This window comes from Lissotriton helveticus, chromosome 3_1 (assembly GCF_964261635.1).
Source record: "Lissotriton helveticus chromosome 3_1, aLisHel1.1, whole genome shotgun sequence".
Classification (NCBI taxonomy): domain Eukaryota; kingdom Metazoa; phylum Chordata; class Amphibia; order Caudata; family Salamandridae; genus Lissotriton; species Lissotriton helveticus.
Window position 1 is genome coordinate 290,972,410 of NC_136061.1, and position 18,219 is coordinate 290,990,628.

An 18,219-nucleotide genomic window follows, 5' to 3' on the forward strand; every position below is an offset into this window, starting at 1 on the left:
TCTATGAATATTAATACAGTATTTCTCTTACATGGAGACAGAAAGACTAGACCATAGCTGGAGATGTTTATACGGTTCGTTAGCTTAGGAATGTGAAGAAGGAAAGCTGGACTGATAACTAGAAGCATAACATATTCTTGGCAGACAGGCAGGCAGAGCCAGGCCGGGCACCGCGCTGCGCGGCGGAAGTAAGTGAAGGGTCAGGGATGCAGGTGGGGGCTGCATCGCTCCTCGGAATGGGTTCAGGAGACCGGAGCTTGAATCTGGTGTCCGGGCCCTTTTGAGGCCTAGAAACGGGGACAATTCAATGAATTAACGTGCACACTGTAAAACGTGGCAACATAGGCCTAATACTCGTTGCTTTCACAAGAACTGGAGACTGGCATACTAGAGTTGGACACAACTATAATTGCGTCTTTAATCGATCATAGGGGGATATATGCATATCGATCATGCACATATAACATAGGATGGGGAACACGTAGGCACATATGGCAAGGCAAAATTTACTTTTCCACAGGAGGAGTGTTGTCCCAACGCCACCATACTACGGGACAGATTCACCCGGTGGCTTATTACTCGAAAAAGCTCACCCCAAGCGAAGTTAATTATTCTATAACCGACAAAGAACTCCTAGCCATCAAGAGAGGGTGCGAGGAGTGGAGGCATTATCTTCTCGGCGCAAGACATGTCATTGAAATCTACACGGATCATCGAAACCTACTGTTTCTTAAAACTGCAAAGGCACTCACACCTCGTCAGTTTAGATGGACTCTCTTCTTCTCCGACTATGATTTCGTAATAAAATACAAACCAGGACCACAGAATGGCAAGGCTGATGATTTGTCCCGCCTTCAATATCCCGAACACCTGTCTCTACCAGAAAATCCTGAACCTCCGTCTATCCTTCCTGAAACCTGTTTTTCTCCTGAGACATGTTTTCCTATTGCCTCAACGGCCTTGATCACTTCGCAAGAATTCCTTGAGGATGTAAAGGTATCTTTGGCAGAGATAGTTCACAAGGCTTGGATACAGGAACTACCGGACAATCGCACAGAAAGAGAGGACTTACTCTACCATTACCATGCACTCTATCTTCCTAACAGTACCCTACAAAACAGAGTGTTGGAATGGGCTCATGACTCCACCCTAGGTGGACACCTAGGGAGATACAAAACCATCGCGAATGTCGAACGTTCCTTTTGGTGGCCTACATTGAGAAAAGATGTATCAACATATATACTTAACTGTGCGGTATGTGCACAAGGAAAAGCCAATCATAACAAACCCTCAGGCCTCCTACAGCCTTTACCACTACCCCCTAAACCAGAGGTCTTCAAACCTTTTTACTCTGAGCCCCCCCCTAAGCAAAATGTTTTGAGGTCGGGCCCCCATCCAAAACTTTATGGGAAGGATTGGGGGAGCGGGAGGGACATGGCTGCGTGCAGGGAGCGGGGCTTATGAGATGATTTCAGGAATACTTTTTCTATAGCTTATGAACCGCACCAAATATGAGACTTAAAAAACGGATAATGCATCAAACAAAACAGATATCCCAAACAAACTACTCCCCATAATTGGGGTGTTGTGAGCCCCTCATACTCTTTGACCCCAATGCAACAATACCTGCTGCACTAATGATAACTGCAGTCCTGAGTAGCAGGCTATCTCCTCTGCCTCTTTTACCTCGTCCCCACCATGATAGATCATCACCTCTGTCCTAATGCTTGAAAGAACAATAGGCTCTGATGCCCCTTTTTTTAAAAGTAGACAGTCATACTTGTGATGCAGTGGGCCCCCCAAATTCCTGGCCCCCAGTCCTGCGGCATCTGCTCCTTTATGATAAACAGCAGTGGCCACTTACACACTTGGCAGCAGTACCAGCTTCACTAATGAATGACCCTTTAAAAAAACAAAAACACTTATATTGTCACCTTCTTTGGGGTATCTCTATGAAAAAGAAGCGGTCTCTGGTCATTTGTAAACATAAAAATGAGTCTGCATACAGTGCTCCTTATTCTGGGCCTTCTCTTTGACAATATCTTTGAACCTTGCTCCTTTCCTAGACCATTTCTGTGAGGCCCCAAGGATCGAGAGGATTAGGGCTTTGCATCTGAATGCAACCCTGCTGGCCTTCTACCTGCCTCCCCATGGACTCGGCTTTCACAAAAACACTTCCCCTGAATGGTTAATACTGACTTTGAGATGCGGTGCCTGAAACAAAGTGTGTGGCAGTAGTGCAGAAAGTTAAAAAAGAAACCGGCCTTCTTACCAGCCATTAATTGATTGAGTCACTTAAAGCCAGGGCCACTGGAATTATGAGTTTCTGCAGCAGCAGCTTTTTCCACATAATTATCAGTTTAGTGCATTTGCTACATGTTCCGGAGCAGTGGAAGGCCCTTTGCAAAGAATCACTGGTAATCTTGTAGTTGCTTTCTGCTGTATTTGGGTGTTAAACTGGTACTAATGAGGTGAAATATTTCCCCTGACAGCGTTACCGTGTGTTAAAATGACAAAATAATGAAGTAATGCTAACCACACAATGTGGCGCATTGTGCTACATAATTTACCTTTTCTTGCCGCATAATTTAGTCAAACCTGCCACATAATGTTGTCCTCTTCTGCTGAATTATTCCAGTGGATCTGCTTAAAGCTTTATGGTGGCAAAGATCTATTCTTTTTAAGATGTAATGTAAAGGAGTTATCAGCTGGGAGACACTTACAAAAATGTCTCCATTAGATACAGTTTGATTACTTATTACTAAAAAGTATATTTTGTAAGAACTTGTTTTTTCTCAATCACTGCATCATTTTGCAGCAGCCTAGCTTAGAGATTGTAAATACTGTTTTAAAATAATGACTTACATATTCACAGTGCTTTCTGCTACAGTCTGGGACCTCATAGCACTGGCAGGAGGGCGGAACTTTGGGGGGACAAGTGGTGGCCCGTTGAACTGGGGCCGGTTCCCCGCCCGGTCACGGAACTAAAGAATTTGGGAGTATGGATGGACCCTGTTCTCAGCTATGTGGGCCATTCGAAGAAAATCGCGGCTTGCTGTTTCGGTATCTTGCGGTCGCTGCGTCCCATTCTGAAGTTCTTTGACCGTGGTACCAGGCAGCTGATAGTCCAGGCCACTGTGCTATCTCGCCTGGACTATGCAAGTTCTCTCCTGGTAGGGACCAATGTGGCAGAGACTACCCGCCTCCAACGTGTGCAGAACGCCGCGGCGAGAGCCATTGTTGGCTTACCTCCAACGAGCTCCGTCTCTGGCACTCTGAGATCGCTGCACTGGCTGCCCATCAAGTCACGTATTCAGTTTAAAGTGCTTTGTCTGGCGTTTAAGATCTTGAGGGGAGGAGGTCCCCAAATTCTTGAAGATCTATTGTCTTGGTACGTCCCTACCCGTTCTCTGAGATCAGGGGGCCAAGCTCTTGTTGTGATCCCTCGATACAGGCTGTGTCGGGTTGGCGGCCGGTCCTTCCGGGTCAGGGCAGCCGTGCTTTGGAACTCCCTCCCAGTTGAGCTGCGGCTAACAGACAACCTGTTAGCGTTTCGCAAAGCCTTGAAAACTTTTCTTTTTAAAAAAATGTCCCTTTTGCTTTTAACTGTTGTGTTCTTGTATTTGTTGCACATTTGCCTGCCATGCGCCAGGACGCCCCTTAGCTGGGGCAGCTGTGCGCAATACAAATATGTGTAACATAACATAACATAACATAACTATAAACAGGGCCATTGGAATTATGCGGCAGGAGAAGGCCAAATTATGCAGCATGGTTGACAATTCTGCAGCAAGCAAAGGCAAATTATGCTGCATATTTTGTGATAGCATTACTGCACTATTTTGCTATTTTTACACTTGTTAACATTGTCCTGGACTTTATTGCCCTTCATAAGTAGCACATTAACATCCACATATAGCAATAAGCAACAGAAAGGTGACCAGTCCACCTTTAAAAAGGGCCTTCCACTGCGAGGTAACATGTGTTGCTGCATTTTTAAATCTGCAAATTATGCTGCAGATGATGGATTATGTGACAATGAGGGAAACCCCTAACTATGTGCTGAGAGTGCAGGGTGAGTGTGATAGTGAAGGGTGAGAATGAGCAGTGAGTTGTCTGAATGCAAGGTGAATTCCCAGACACTTGAAGTTAATCAGCATGTTATTGATGTGGTGTAGGGTTTCAGATATAAGTTAAACTATTGCTATTATGGAATTAATCAGGGAATCGAGGGTGAAATAAATAATTTGCTGATCCCGCAACAAACTTCCAGTTTTCTGATTATGGTTGCCAGCTCATTATTTTGATGTTGCAGAGATTACAAAAATAAACATTCACCTAAAGCCCTATTTTCAGCACTTAACTGTGCGTACTTTTAAAAGCAAATATAAAGCACTTTTAAATGTGTTCTAGGGCTGCCTGAAACCTAAAGCCCTATTTTCAGCACTTATCTGTGCCTACTTTTAAAAGCAAATAAAAAGCACTTTTAAATGTGTTCTAGGGCTGCCTGAATGATTCATGACTGAAAATAAAAGGAACAGACAGAAAGTCACTTTAAAAATGAATACATACTTTTTTATTTAAGACCATATTTAGTGTGAAAGCAAGGTCTTTGCAGGCTCTATAAACATGCAAGGCTGGCATTTTTTCTATTGGCAACCCTTTTTTGTACTCCTTTTCATGAAATGCATTTTCTCACTACAGCAGTAAATTTATAATACAATTGTAAGGAATAGGCAGAGTCTAAGCTTCGGTAACCAGTTCCTGAAGGTATTTAAATGGTCTTTAAAGACCTGTGAAATACTCAGTTGTGCTGGAGTCTTAATAAGACTCCAAACACTGCCTGCCGAGCCCCCACTGACCTCTGGCCCCACGGCAACTCTGAGGGCTTTGGAGTAAATGAAGACAGCCTGGAAATACATCAAATAAACATCGCTGCACTTCCAGGCGTCTTCATTTACATGTGCTTGCAGAGGCCTTTGCGCCCCCCTGGGGACCCATCCACGCCCCCCCAGGGGGGCGCTTCCCACAGTTTGAAGAACTGTGCCCTAAACCATAGCATACAGTGTCAATGGACTTCATCCTAGAGATGCCACCTTGTGAAGGTTACACCACCATTCTTGTGGTCATAGACCATTTGTCCAAGATGGGCCACTTCATACCCTTGAAACGGCTACCCACGTCAGCTGAGCTGGCCTTGGTGTTCCTACAGAATGTGATCAGGTTACACGGAATCCCTAATGTTTTAATCACGGATAGGGGATCCCAGTTCATATCCCGATTCTGGGAGGCCTTATGTAAAACCATGCAAATTGACGCAAGACTATCCAGTAGTTACCATCCCCAGATTGATGGAAAAACAGACCGCCTGAACCAAACACTAGAACAATACCTCCGTTGTTTCACTCTCCAGAATTCCTCTGATTGGCATCCCTTGTTGTGGACAGCTCAATTCACCTATAATAACTCAGAACACTCAACCCTGGGATGCTCGCCTTTCTTCTGTCTAAATGGGTTTCACCCTAACATGCTCCCCTTTGAATGGCCTGTGCACACAACACTCCCCAGTATACAAGAACACCATGCCCATCTTAGGGCTGTTCTACTCGATGCCAAAAGACATCTTCTCACAGCCCAGCAAACACAGAAAAGCTATGCAGACAAAAAGAGAACCTCCAAACCCGTTTACCAAGTTGGAGATAAGGTATGGCTAGCTACCAAAAACATACGTTTAAAGGGAGTAAACAAACTTAAACCTAGATATATAGGTCCCTACGGGATAGCAGAGGTCCTTAACCCCGTGGCTATGAAGTTGTCTTTACCTGAGACTTGGCACATACACCCTGTCTTTCACGTCTCTCTGTTGCAGCCCTGTCCCCCTAGTGTGAGAATTCCTGCACGTCCCCTTCCTGTGGAGGTAGACGGACAGGAAGAATACGAGGTGCAGCGGCTCCTCGATTCCAGAATCATACGTGGGACAGTTCAGTACCTAGTCGAGTGGAAAGGGTATGGGGTGGAGGATAGGTCCTGGGAGCCCATACATAACCTCAACTGTCCCGATCTGGTGGAACAATTCCACACTCTTTATCCTGGTAAGCTGGGACGACCACCGAGTCAGCGGTCCTTGCGAGGGGGTACTGTAGCGATTACCAGCAGACAGAGAAGGAAACAGCGTGGAATAGGGATTTCACACATTACACCCATCTCTGTCTCAAATATGCACGAAAAACGCAGCAGAGATGCCCCTGGGACTACAGCTCCCAGAGAGCATAGGGGCGATTCAACAGGAAGCATATGTCTGACCCCTGCTGGCTGTGTCAATAAAGCACCGCCTCAGAATCAAACCGGTGCTTGACAAACCTTCCTGTGGCTGAAAGCAGATGGTGCTTCCCCGCTGGAGGATTCAGCCGATTCCTAGCAAGCCTGCCAACTTCAAGAAGCTATTCTAAACCCGTGCACCTTCGTGGCAAGATCAGGTAATCCTCGCCGTTCCGAGAGTGCTAGACTGCTCCAGGAAGAGCTCTCCTCTCTGGAACCGCGCAACTTGCATTTCTTTTCGTGTTTTCAAAGCCGAGGAGCAGCCCGCAGCTAGGGGCTTCCGGCAGTACTTAACATTTGATTTAAGAGCCGAGACATTGTGAAACCGGCATTTCCTTCCACGTACCTTCTCGAGCCAGTAGCTGCTCGCAGTTAGGAGCTGCTGGTATATATTTGTACTTCGGGGAAGGCTTCTTGCATTCCTTCACTAGACCTGGCAGCCAGCAGCAACGGGGCTTTCACGGGTAGTGAGTCCCGTCTTGTAAACACTGTTGTTGGTTTGGTTAACACTCATAACGAAACTTACGAAGCTTGGCTCATCGAGGGGCAGCTAGAGCATTATTATATTTTCATTTACTTTCCTGGGTGCTGCCTATTTCTTCACGTCCTAACTGTCTACACTTCTGCTGCTATTTATATGGTGATCATTTACGAGAAACTGCAAATTATATTCATTTCTTTTATTAATGAGAAGGCTTCAACCTGATAACGTGGAATATGCCTAAATAGGACCACACACTTTGCTTTCCAGGTGGATTAACATGCCTATGCGACTACCTCGTGGTCTATGCCTAAATAGTACCACGCACTTTGCTTTATGGGAGTGATTAGTATGCCTATGTGATTACATAGTATGGAATATGGTGTACTGTTGAATTTCCTCCAGGTACTGTGAGCCAAGGCTTGAACGTAAGTGCCATAGTCATTGATCACTGAAGTATTACAGTGCATGCCTGTGCTTCCTGGACCTTACTGTTTCTTCTGCCTTTTTCTTGTGCACGCAGACTCCCAGATAGAAGCAAGGGCTCTTGACCAGACCTGTGAGACTACAGGACCATTTATTATTTTATCCACTTCCCTTTTCCCTTGGGGGCTACCTATTTCCGCAATGTCATAATTTCATTGTGGGAGAGGAAGTGTCTAGGGCAAGAGGGGGGCCTCTCTTCACGGCATCGTTCCCGCTGGCTGTTACTGACAGGTTAGTGGCGTACCTCTTACCTGGAGCTTCTGACAATCATGACAGTTTATCCCGGGTCGGGGAACAACGGACCATGTGAGACGGGTAATCACTCTATTTGACGTGCATGCTGCTGAGGGGGATCGGATGACGATGATCCTCCTCGATGCCGAAGGCATTTGATCGCGTTACCTGGCAGTTTTTATGGGGGATATTGGTACGAAGGGGTTTTGGTCTGATCCAGCTGATGGGGGGTAGTTCGGAAGAGATCTCAATATCCCGTGGAACTCGACAGGGGTGCCCATGCTCCCCAATACTCTTCGCCCTTTATATAGAAACCATGATTCGTAGAATTTTAAGTTGTGAGGCAATTAATCCAGGGCTATGAGACGAAAATATTGGCATATTTGGCTGTAATAACCACAAATCCAGAAACGGCAATAATAGCCCTCACTGACATGGCTAGGGATTTTGGCAATCACTCCGGTTACCGCCTCAATGAAAATAAGACCCAATTAGTGTGCACTAGTAATATGGCAAGACAGGATGGGAGGTGGGTTGACTCAGCAGTTTATCTTGGGATCAAGATAACCCCGGCAGTTAATATAATTATAGAAGAGAATTTTGCTCCACTGGTGGCCTCCATTAAACAGGAGTTAAAAAGAATGGACGCTATTCATCTATTTCTAATTGGGCGAGTAAATGTGTTGAAGATGACTATGCTACCAAAAATTCTCTATCTGTTTCGTTCAATCCCGCTTCTGGTTGAGGAGGGGTGGATAAAAAGCATAGAAGCAGTATTCTCCAATTTTTAATGGTCCTACGGTAAAATTAGAAGGTCCCTAAGATATCTATCACTCCCGCAAGAGAGGGGTGGCCTGGTAGCCCTTAATATCAGATTCTACCAGTAGGCATGCTTAATGAGTCAGATGGCTATTTTATTTGAAACCTCTTCCGATCCCACTCACTCCTCAGATCTCCCATTTATGTTTGAATTACTAGTGGGTAGAGATGCTCAGGGGTTGCTGCTATGTCGGACAGAAAGGGGATACTATAATAGAACTAGATATAAAATTATGGATGGAATTTAGAAAACTTGGAAAGCAATCCAAAAGGCATTACAAATCCCTAATAAACTACTACACACCATTGTGGGATTCTAATATCTTTTCACAATTGAGTAGTGATAGGATGGGGGCAATATGGGAACAATGAGGAGCTAGAACAATGGGGGACATCTTTGATAAGGGCACGGGGAAATTACTCAGTTTCAGTGATATTCAAGTCAAATTTGGTATTCCTTCTACCCACGCGTTTAAGTACCTCCAGATTCACCAAACAATGTATGGGATGAGACCACGTATCAATCCAGGTGGTAAAATTAAAATAATTGAGTATTTGCTAGGAGGTGGAGACCGAATAAAAAACAATTTATAAAGCCCTTATTGACTTGATACAAGACGACATGGATAAAGTCGAATCATCATGGATGACGAAATTAGCGGATCCTGACTTTGATTTAGATAGAGCTATCCAGCTAGCGAATAAAGTATTTCGCTCTACCAATTTAAGGGCATAACAATATAAAGTCCTCTTTAATTTGTATTTTACTCCGGCCAAGCTTTTTCAATGGGGCAAAAAGGAGGACGATAGGTGTCCAAGATGCCAGGAGGGACCCGCCGACCTAATCCATATGTTCTCTCAATGTGAAAAAATGAGGGGAATCTATGTAGAGATTGAGAAGTTTTTAGAGCTGCTAGGTATTCATGTTAATCTGTCCCCTACACGTATGATATCTGGTTTTGGTAATAATCCTGATCTTGAATAGGATAAGGAGGCCTTTGTGTTCATATGTCTAGCAGTCATTCGGATCCTGGTGGCAGCAGGATGGAAGGATAATACGGCACCAACTTTTCAAATGTGGCTAGTTAGGCTGCTAGGTATTCATAATATTGAAGCTGCTCTCTACAAAAGAAGGGGAAGAAAGATGAGGGAATGGGGCCTTTGTGTTTGGGCTCCCCTCGCCGCATGGAGAGAAATCCCATGAAAGGGTTTTAACTGTCTTGTTGTATATATATGAATATGTCCTCTAAACCTATCTTATCTCATATCCTCATATTAAGCAATCATATAATGTAGTTTTTATGATCCTTCGATCTCTAATCAGTTTTACTATTGATTTTTGCAGTTGAAATGCTCTTCTATGAATTAATGTATTTAATGTATTGTACCAGGTATAAGAATAATAAATTTTTTTTTTTAAAAGACTGAGTCCAATCTGTGTTGGAGAGGGTGCGGAATGGTGGGGGATCTGCTCCATATTTGGTGGACCTGCCCAAAGTAACAACGCTTCTGGAAAGAAGTTGTATCCACAATTAAAGACAATACAGGAGTCACAGTGTCATCTGAGCCTTCAGTAAGGTGGTGCTCAGAAACACTGGTTGGTGCCTATTATACCAATTACTGTTAACCGCGAGGATGACCATTGCCAAACATTGGAAACAGACGACGACTCATGGATGGCACACATGGTGTGGTCATATTTGGGACTCAATGGCATCTGAGAACATGATAGGTCGCATAGACAAAGACAGGAGCAACCTTATGACCATTTGACAGCCGGTACTTGTATATATGGATGACGCACGAGGTGAGCTGACATGTCCTCCGAGACTACAAGTATTGAATTTGTTCAGCTGGTCTCAAGAGAGGATTCCCCCTCATACCCGACAGAGTAAGTTTTGGACCATAGCACTATTATGATACTGTGGGAGGGTGAAAGGCACTTTACAGTGTGGATGTTTTCGTTGTTGGTGCGTCTGTTTGTTTCTATTGATGCACAATATCTAGGTACTGAATAGAAGCATTTTACTACCAAAAAATCAATAAACTACATTTGGAAAAAATTGCGAGATAATAATGCCACAGAACAGATGTACTTGCTACTGTCCTCAGATTCTTATTTTATTAAGCACAATGAAAGACTGACTGCACCCTGTAGAATCAAAGCCTCTGATCATGCAGGCAAACGTCACTGCAGTGGATTAATTGGACAACAGAAATCTAATATTTGTGATGGGCAGGATAGAGGCCATTGTGATCCATTTTTGCAATTCATTTAGTATAATTTTGGAAGAAAAGCTTACCATCTAATATGTCACTGAAAGTAAGCGGTAGTCTCCTGGATTACGCGGATCACCATTTTGTAATACTGCTGCTACTGACATGGCCCCCTTTCAAAGCTCAGGATTTGTATGGTTAGCATTTTTTCAATACCACAACCAAAGGGGCAGCAGCTGGTGGAAGGTGTAATACCCTAGGGCCGTCCTTCATAGAACTATGAGCCAAACCATTAAGCACGGAACCAATATTACGACCAGACTGTCCATTGGCCAGCATTAGATGAGTGCCTATACCACGAGTAGAACAATTATCTGTGGTGTCACCTACTAAGCTACCCCGAGGTATCTTGCCCACCTCCCTTGGGGAAATCTGGATTAACTGGGCGAATTCGCTAGAGATGTTCCCCTCCTCCTCAACCTGTCTCCCTATAGCATCCAACCCCGCAGCAGAGGATAGGCCTTCTCTGCCAGTTCTACTTAAAGTTGGGGGCCTTGTATTAGATGATGAGGTAGTCGGCGGGGGGGATTTAGTAGGTACAGAATGGCACAATACATTTGATGAAGTTTCAATTGCACGACCAATAGTTATCAATGAAGCTTCAATAGTATGGACATTAGGCACAACCTGTATTTCAAAGTTAGTCAGTCTTTCTTCAATACAACCTAACCTATCAAGGATGGGCGAGAGAGCTGACTGGATTATGTCCCCTATTTTCAAACATAGGGCCTCATAGAGTCCCGGAGAAGCACCCATCGGATCCGGGTTCACAGTACCAATGGTAGGTGTCATAGGCTCTTCTGGTCTCCCACAGGCTCAAACGGGCCCACCCTTGGGCCCGGCACGCGTGAAGCAGGAGCAGCTAGGCGCTAAGTATGCTGCAAGCACGATCTGGCTCGGTTGCGGGCTGACTCCTCTGGCCTCCTGGGACTCGTAGTTGCTCCTCAATCCCAGCAAAAAACAGTTGAAGCGGCTCCCAGTGGAGCATAGAATAACCAGCAGCTCCAACCCTCTTCTATCCAGGTCCAGCCTCACAGCGCGACGCAGCCGCTCCACTGTCCAGCCGAGTCACAGTGTACCACTACTCCTTCAGCCAACTGCACAGCAGGGTGTAGGCAGTCCCCCAGGATGTAGCCTCGCATGAAACCCTATGCAGAGGAGGGCACACACAATACACCCCACAGTGAAGAAACCACAAATGGCGCCAGGCTGCAGGTCCCCCTCCCGAGGAAACGCAGCACACGTGGTCATAGCAGACAGTTCACCAATTCACCAATAATGGCTGCACCTCACAGGTCTCCGCGCTGTCTCTGCTGGAATAGTGCGCCTGCCGCAGTGTGGCGAAAGCAAAGCAGTCATTCCGGGCATCCCCCCCGCCTCAGGTAAAGGCCAGGTGCTAACAGCAGCCGGGGGAAGAAAAGCGACGATCGAGCAGAGCGCCCCCAGGCATGATCGCAGTGCGGGAACCCGTTCCTGGCCGTACCTGCAAGTAGGCATGCTTCTTTCAGTCATCCTTTGAAGCTCAGCACCTTCAGACACTGAATTTAGCCTAATATCCACTGTCCATTATTAGTAATTGTTTTTAACGAATGACATGTGTAGGTAACTTCAGTTCTTCCGGGTCGCATGACAGCCATTCCCATTTGAGAGACGTATGGTTAGCAGTCACTCCATAATATAATAGTGTTTAATACCTCTTTGTTCGGTAAGTTCATAAATAGGCCATATGGGCTCAAAGCATTTAAATGTGTTACCTTTTTTTCAATAATACCAGTGACTTATTCAAGTACAACATATATGTGAAACTTGTCAGAGGTGTTACATTTACCAGTTTGAGTTGAACATTCACTGATACCAAACAAACCAATCAAATGTTTAGGCAAACACACATCACTGATACTGCAGCTAGTTAGAATATTTTCCCTAACACCTCCCTGGAAATTAATTTCCATAATAATTTCCTATTTGAAGTGGTAACATTGTCAAACACTAATGCCCAAGTTTTTTTGGTGGAGTTTTCATTTAAATGTAATATGAAGTACATTTAAGGAACTGTTTTTACCTTTCCAACTGTCGTTGTGCTAATTGCGAGGTGCCTTATTTTCAATCTCAATTGCTTCCCAATACTTCTTCTTACTCCCACTTGCACGTTGAACTCTTCCATACACCCTCATCCGGTGTCCCTCGTAGAGCAGCCATTTTGCTGGTTTTTGGCGCTCTAGTGGCTCTTTACTATAAGGAACTTAATGGAACACATACTGCGGACGCGCAGCGGGTGCACCAAAGGCACGCCAAAGGCACACCCGTATGCGTCCGTCTGCATCCACCGCCAGACATGCTGCATGTCTACAGCCAGGTATGAAAATGTCTTCCGCACTATTAAATTAATTTGTTGTGGCTTAAGAATATCATATCCCCCAACAAAATGTATGGCCCTTCAACATGTCTCAAATGCAAAGTCCATATGGGAAGCAGTCCTGACTCCACATCTACTTGTGCAAATAATTTAAGCAGGAAATCATCATTATGTGGTGGACTTGTTAATGCTCTTTTCTTGTGTAATTACGTTCAGAAAACCCTTGACCTGCTCCTTGATTATGGCCTGGATTTCCTCTTTATTACAGAAATGTGGCTAAAGGATTAGTGCAAACCAGATATTGTTCAGGTTTTACCGGCAGGATACTCCATTCTCAGATAGGAGAGGACGATCTCTCGCAGTGGTGGACTGCCAATTATCTTCCGGGACTTTCTTCATTGCCGGACATTTGACTTAGACTACTTGAAAGGGACAGAAAGCCTTGGATTCTATTTAAAACTTAGCCCCTCCCTGTCAATAGCAGCGGTCGGGGGTCATTTACCGGCCGCCCAGGTCAAACACCAGCTTTTTAGCATCCCTAGGGTAAACTTTAGGCCCCATGGTCCTACACTATGCCAACTTCACTGTACTTGGAGATTTTAATCTTCATTTGGAATGTAAAAACGACCCTCATGTTGTCAACTTTACAGATACACTAAATACTCTTGGGCTCCGCCAGTTGGTGACACTACCTACGCACTCCGGTGGCCATACCCAGGCCTAGATGGAATCTGTTCCAACATGTCAAATTTCATAGTGGAACCCCCTATTCGACAGGCCTGGCCTGATCATATGTTGATCCCTTTTAGTATAAATTTGCATCTGCCCAAGCAGTTTCCCATCCCATCGAACACAACATATATTAAAGTCCGTAAATGGGCCGAATTAGCATCAGATCAGAAGCTACAAGTGATTTGTCTAGAATATGCGTTTAGCAGTCTATGCTTGTGGGGCATCCAAATGGCATCCCATAATGTACGTCTCACAACAGCCCTGTCCATATGGTACCAATGTTTGCAGGATTACCTTTTAGATCATTCCCCTGTTATTCGCAATTGAGCAACTCAGAAGTAATGGATGATATGTGGGAAGCCCAGCCCCCTCCTCTCCCGTGGAGCCACCATTATCTCGCTATTTTGAAATTATACACAGGAAAACAAAACGTATTCCATCTCTGCGCAAAATAAAAAGGGTTCTAACAAAAAAAACAATTCTCATTCACCATATGTTTTTCAAAATTATATTAAGCAATAAATAATGGTGTTGTCCGTGTATAAAAATATACAATGTTGCTCTTAGCAATAAACAAGTCGACATAATCACACTTCTTGTAATAAAGTATGTGCCTGTTTTATTTTGCTTATTTCAGTTATGTTTTAGAACTGTTCTTCAGTTATGTATTAAATTTGTGTCCACAATACGAGCCTATAGAAGCACCCCTTTCCATTAACAGCCCTGGAAAACAGTAGAGTACATTACATAGGTACAATGTCCGTGCTTCACTAGGAAACACAGTAAAAATCAAGACATCAGGCCTAAAAAAGAGAAGTAAAATGTTTTTCTCTTTCAGAACTCTGATTGCACACTTGAATTAATTGCCATTTTAAAAACAACGCTTTGTAGTAGGCTAAATTTGCATGGATAAGGAAACAAAACATGTTCATGACAAAGAAGATGTATTTATTTTGTTTGAACTGCATTTAAATATGTAAGGATTTTGGCAAAATCGCTTTCCAGGTACACTGAGGTCATTAATACCGCCTGAGCAAAATGTTTACCTAACTAGTACATGTTTAATAACTGACTACAAAAATCAACAGCTGAATGGTGACCAATTAGTATTTGCAAAGTTTCTGCACTGCGTTGTAACTCATGTACCTTTCTTAGTAATATTTCATTTGTTTCAGCTCGAAACTATATTTTGTTGAAAATTATGCATCAAAAGGTTGAATAAAAGACCGTGAAGGCAAATGAATAATTAGACAGAAAGCACAGTAGACTTAACATTGCATAATTCTAGTGGCCACAATTAAGGGATTATAAACCTATCAAAATGGATCAGATCTTTCTTAATTACAGAATGATTCCTAATGTAAGAAGACACACCCATTCATTAAACTGTACATAAATACCTTAATTTTACACGTATTTCTTGCCTTGTTTTGTAAGACCCTTTTGTAAGCCACTTCGTAGTGCTGATTGCAAAAATTATTCTTTACTTGCCTGGGTGTGTGGCAGGAGTCGGACTAATATGGAGCATCCGGGTACAGAGGGGTACGCGTCAAGTGATGATGGCGTCAGGGACGAAGGCCCATTCGGAGGCATCCCTACTTTAAGGCGGAGCTGGAATCCTCCCACATTGAGTCTTCCGCTGTCACTGAATATGCCCAATCTACAGTTTCCTGCCATAATACCAAAGGACAGGCATTAGAGAGAGCAGCCTTAAGGAGGTTGTGTCACTCTTGTTTGTATTGCTTGTAAATATGCTAAATAAATGGACAGCATTCAGGAACCAATCAAAGCATCCCTCAGCGCGTACTTTCAATTTTACACATAATTATACAGAATCGTTTTTTACCTTTGCATTTTTGGGTTTGTAGTCATGCTTATCCCATTATAAAATAAGGACAAGCCACAAAATGCTACGAAAATACCTGGACAGGATGAGTTGTATAATCATAGATATGAGAAACTTGACAGTTCAACCTGTATGTAGCTGAAGGAGAGTAGCTTCAATGCCCATTCAGATCGTCAACATCTCTTGTCACATCGACAACATGGATGCCACTTAGTGCCCAGTTATATGTTGAATACAATAAACACAAAGGCAATAGTTTTCAATAAATACATAAAAAGGCCCCAACCAAAATTGTTTTAAAACTTATTTCCTAGAGCCAGCATTGAAGTTACACACATTATTCATCATATACAAAATAAAAGATTATATTTTATAGTAAGACACATAGGCCAATAATATGCATATCCTGTTTATTGCCCTTGCAGAGCAGCAACAAAGATAGAATGTTAAATCAGAATCAGAATCTTAAAACATTCCAAACGTTAAATACTCAGAACATCCAGCTATCTTCCTTCTTTGTTGCTGCTTACACCAGATGAGTACTCTGACGTACAGATGAGTACTCTGCATGAGATTGAATATATATATAGGTTTGGAAACATTAAGGATACATTTTCAACAGGATGTGTAGTTCTGTCTAAAATTGGAGCGCTTTCTTTTCTTGCGAATGCCCCTGTCTGCAGGAACCGCTGACACAAGCGGTCTACCGCAGGGTCCCTGACCAGGTTGAAGTCCCCCCCACTAAAACTGCTGTGTCTGGGGACGCGAGCACGTCAGCCAGTGCACTGATGATGAACGGCTCCTGCTGGGCATTTGGGGCGTAAATATTAGCTAAGGTGAAGGAGGTGACACCCCAAAGTACCCTAACCGCCAAGAGGCGCCCTTTGACCTCTGTTATTGTTAACGTTTTCTTGCCACTGAATTTCGGGTTTAAGGGAATGGCCATTCCATTCTTTTTGGAATGGTTTGAGGACCAGAGCTGGTGAGGGAACCATCGGGAACGCATGAGCGCAGTGTCCTTTGGCAGGAGGGGCGTTTCTTGCAGCAAGCAAGCTGAGCTCTCAAGCAAGGACAGGATCGCTGCACATTTCACTGGGTGATTGAGGCCTCGGACATTGAGGCTCACGATCCTCAGGTCCCTACCCATGGCTTACTTATAGAATTGTATCTGTAGCGCTGGGCCTACTGGGATTAAGACTGCAGAACAGTGACATACCCAGAGGCCCTTCTTCCTGCCCCTGCTGCGGGGCCCTACCTGAGACTGGTGTGGAGGAAAAAGAAAGCGGTAAACAAGAAACAATGAAAGGAAACCCCAAAAAACCCAAACTGTACAGTTCAGATGAACATTTCTGAAAATTCGAATCAACATCAGTTAGTCAACGTAGGAGAACACAAGGGGGGCATTAGCCGGTCGGGCATAGGTGTCTCCATGACCTCCTTCAGCTGGCAAGTCTTCATGTTGACTCTCATGAAAGGGCGGCTGACAAGTGACTATGCCCCTCCGAACCCACCCGTAATGGATCTTCCCACTGATGTTGCATTACCCACTCAAGAAGAATCTAGCCGGCCCGGTGAACCAGTGAGCGAAGTGAGCACTGCCTTCCTTTCTTTCGCTATTGTCTCTGTGTCTGGTTTATGAGGATTGTTTCCTCATTTTACAGCACCGATGCTGCTTGCAGCCAGTACCCTTATGGTACTTACCACCCTCCGCCTGTGTCATAACTTCTGAGAGACCCAGAACCTCCTACGCCTCTTTCAGGGATCTTTCAGGGATCTCAGCTACCGCAATTTCCCTTCATCTCGGAAAATGATACAGCAGGGGTACCCCCAGGAATATGATATTCATTTCTCCCTGAGGTGGGTCATGATGGGACGGAGTTCCCTGCGTTTATAGAGAGTGGTCATTGATAAGTCCTGAAAGAACGTTGGCGTATGCCCTCGGACTTGCACTGAGTGAGCTTCCCTGGCTCGGTAGGTCCAGCCACACTTCCTTCAGATCTGCTGAAAGCTGCCCCTGCATGGCTTGACGATCCTCCCGGAGGGAAGTGACGAGTGAGGTCATAAATGCCTTTGTGGCAGGGCAATTGGCATCCTCTGCTCCATCTTGCAGCCCGCTTCGCCCAGGGATGCTTTTACCGGGGTCCCCAGAATGGGCTGTCTTACTAACATGTCTTTACCGACTCAGCGATGGTTTCTGGTAGGGTCCAGCGTTTCACCCCAGGAATGGTGTACGGAGGGAGGGAACTATGGTTGTGCTAATTGTCGGCGGTGTTGGAGAGACTCGGAGACATGTCTCATCCGACCGCCATCTTTACCACACCCCCATAACAGGTTTTGAAATGTGATACATTGATGCCCATGGTGGTAGATTCCAGGAAAGCTAATTCATTTTGTTTAAACTCACGGTTGCCTTCACAAGTGCATCTTTCAGTTGAAGCTCGAGGCACTTTGAGGCAAAGTGGTTCAAAGCATGTTATTCAGGTGGCTTACGCATGCTTTGCAGAGCGTGCAGCATTCCCTCGTGTATTTCCTTCCTCACTGTGAGGAGACGTATTTTCTAGGCCTGCCGGGTTACCATGAAGAGCGTGTTGCTCTAGCATCTTGCGGCCATTTTGAATTGGGCAATTCAGATAGAGGTAAATGGCACTGTTGGCAGTCATATATTGGGAG

The 18,219-nt window shown here is 44.5% G+C and overlaps 1 protein-coding gene across 2 annotated transcripts in view; it reads right to left on the reverse strand.

Moving 5' to 3' along the window:
* The window catches only part of LOC144822378 (uncharacterized), a 1,092,528-nt gene that overhangs the window by 405,258 nt on the left and 669,051 nt on the right, over positions 1 to 18,219 (reverse strand). For both annotated transcript variants that reach the window (XM_078679823.1, XM_078679822.1), the window contains one exon: positions 15,195 to 15,373. In XM_078679823.1, coding sequence (XP_078535949.1) covers positions 15,195 to 15,373 — 179 coding nt within the window. The remainder of the gene's footprint in view (positions 1 to 15,194; positions 15,374 to 18,219) is intronic.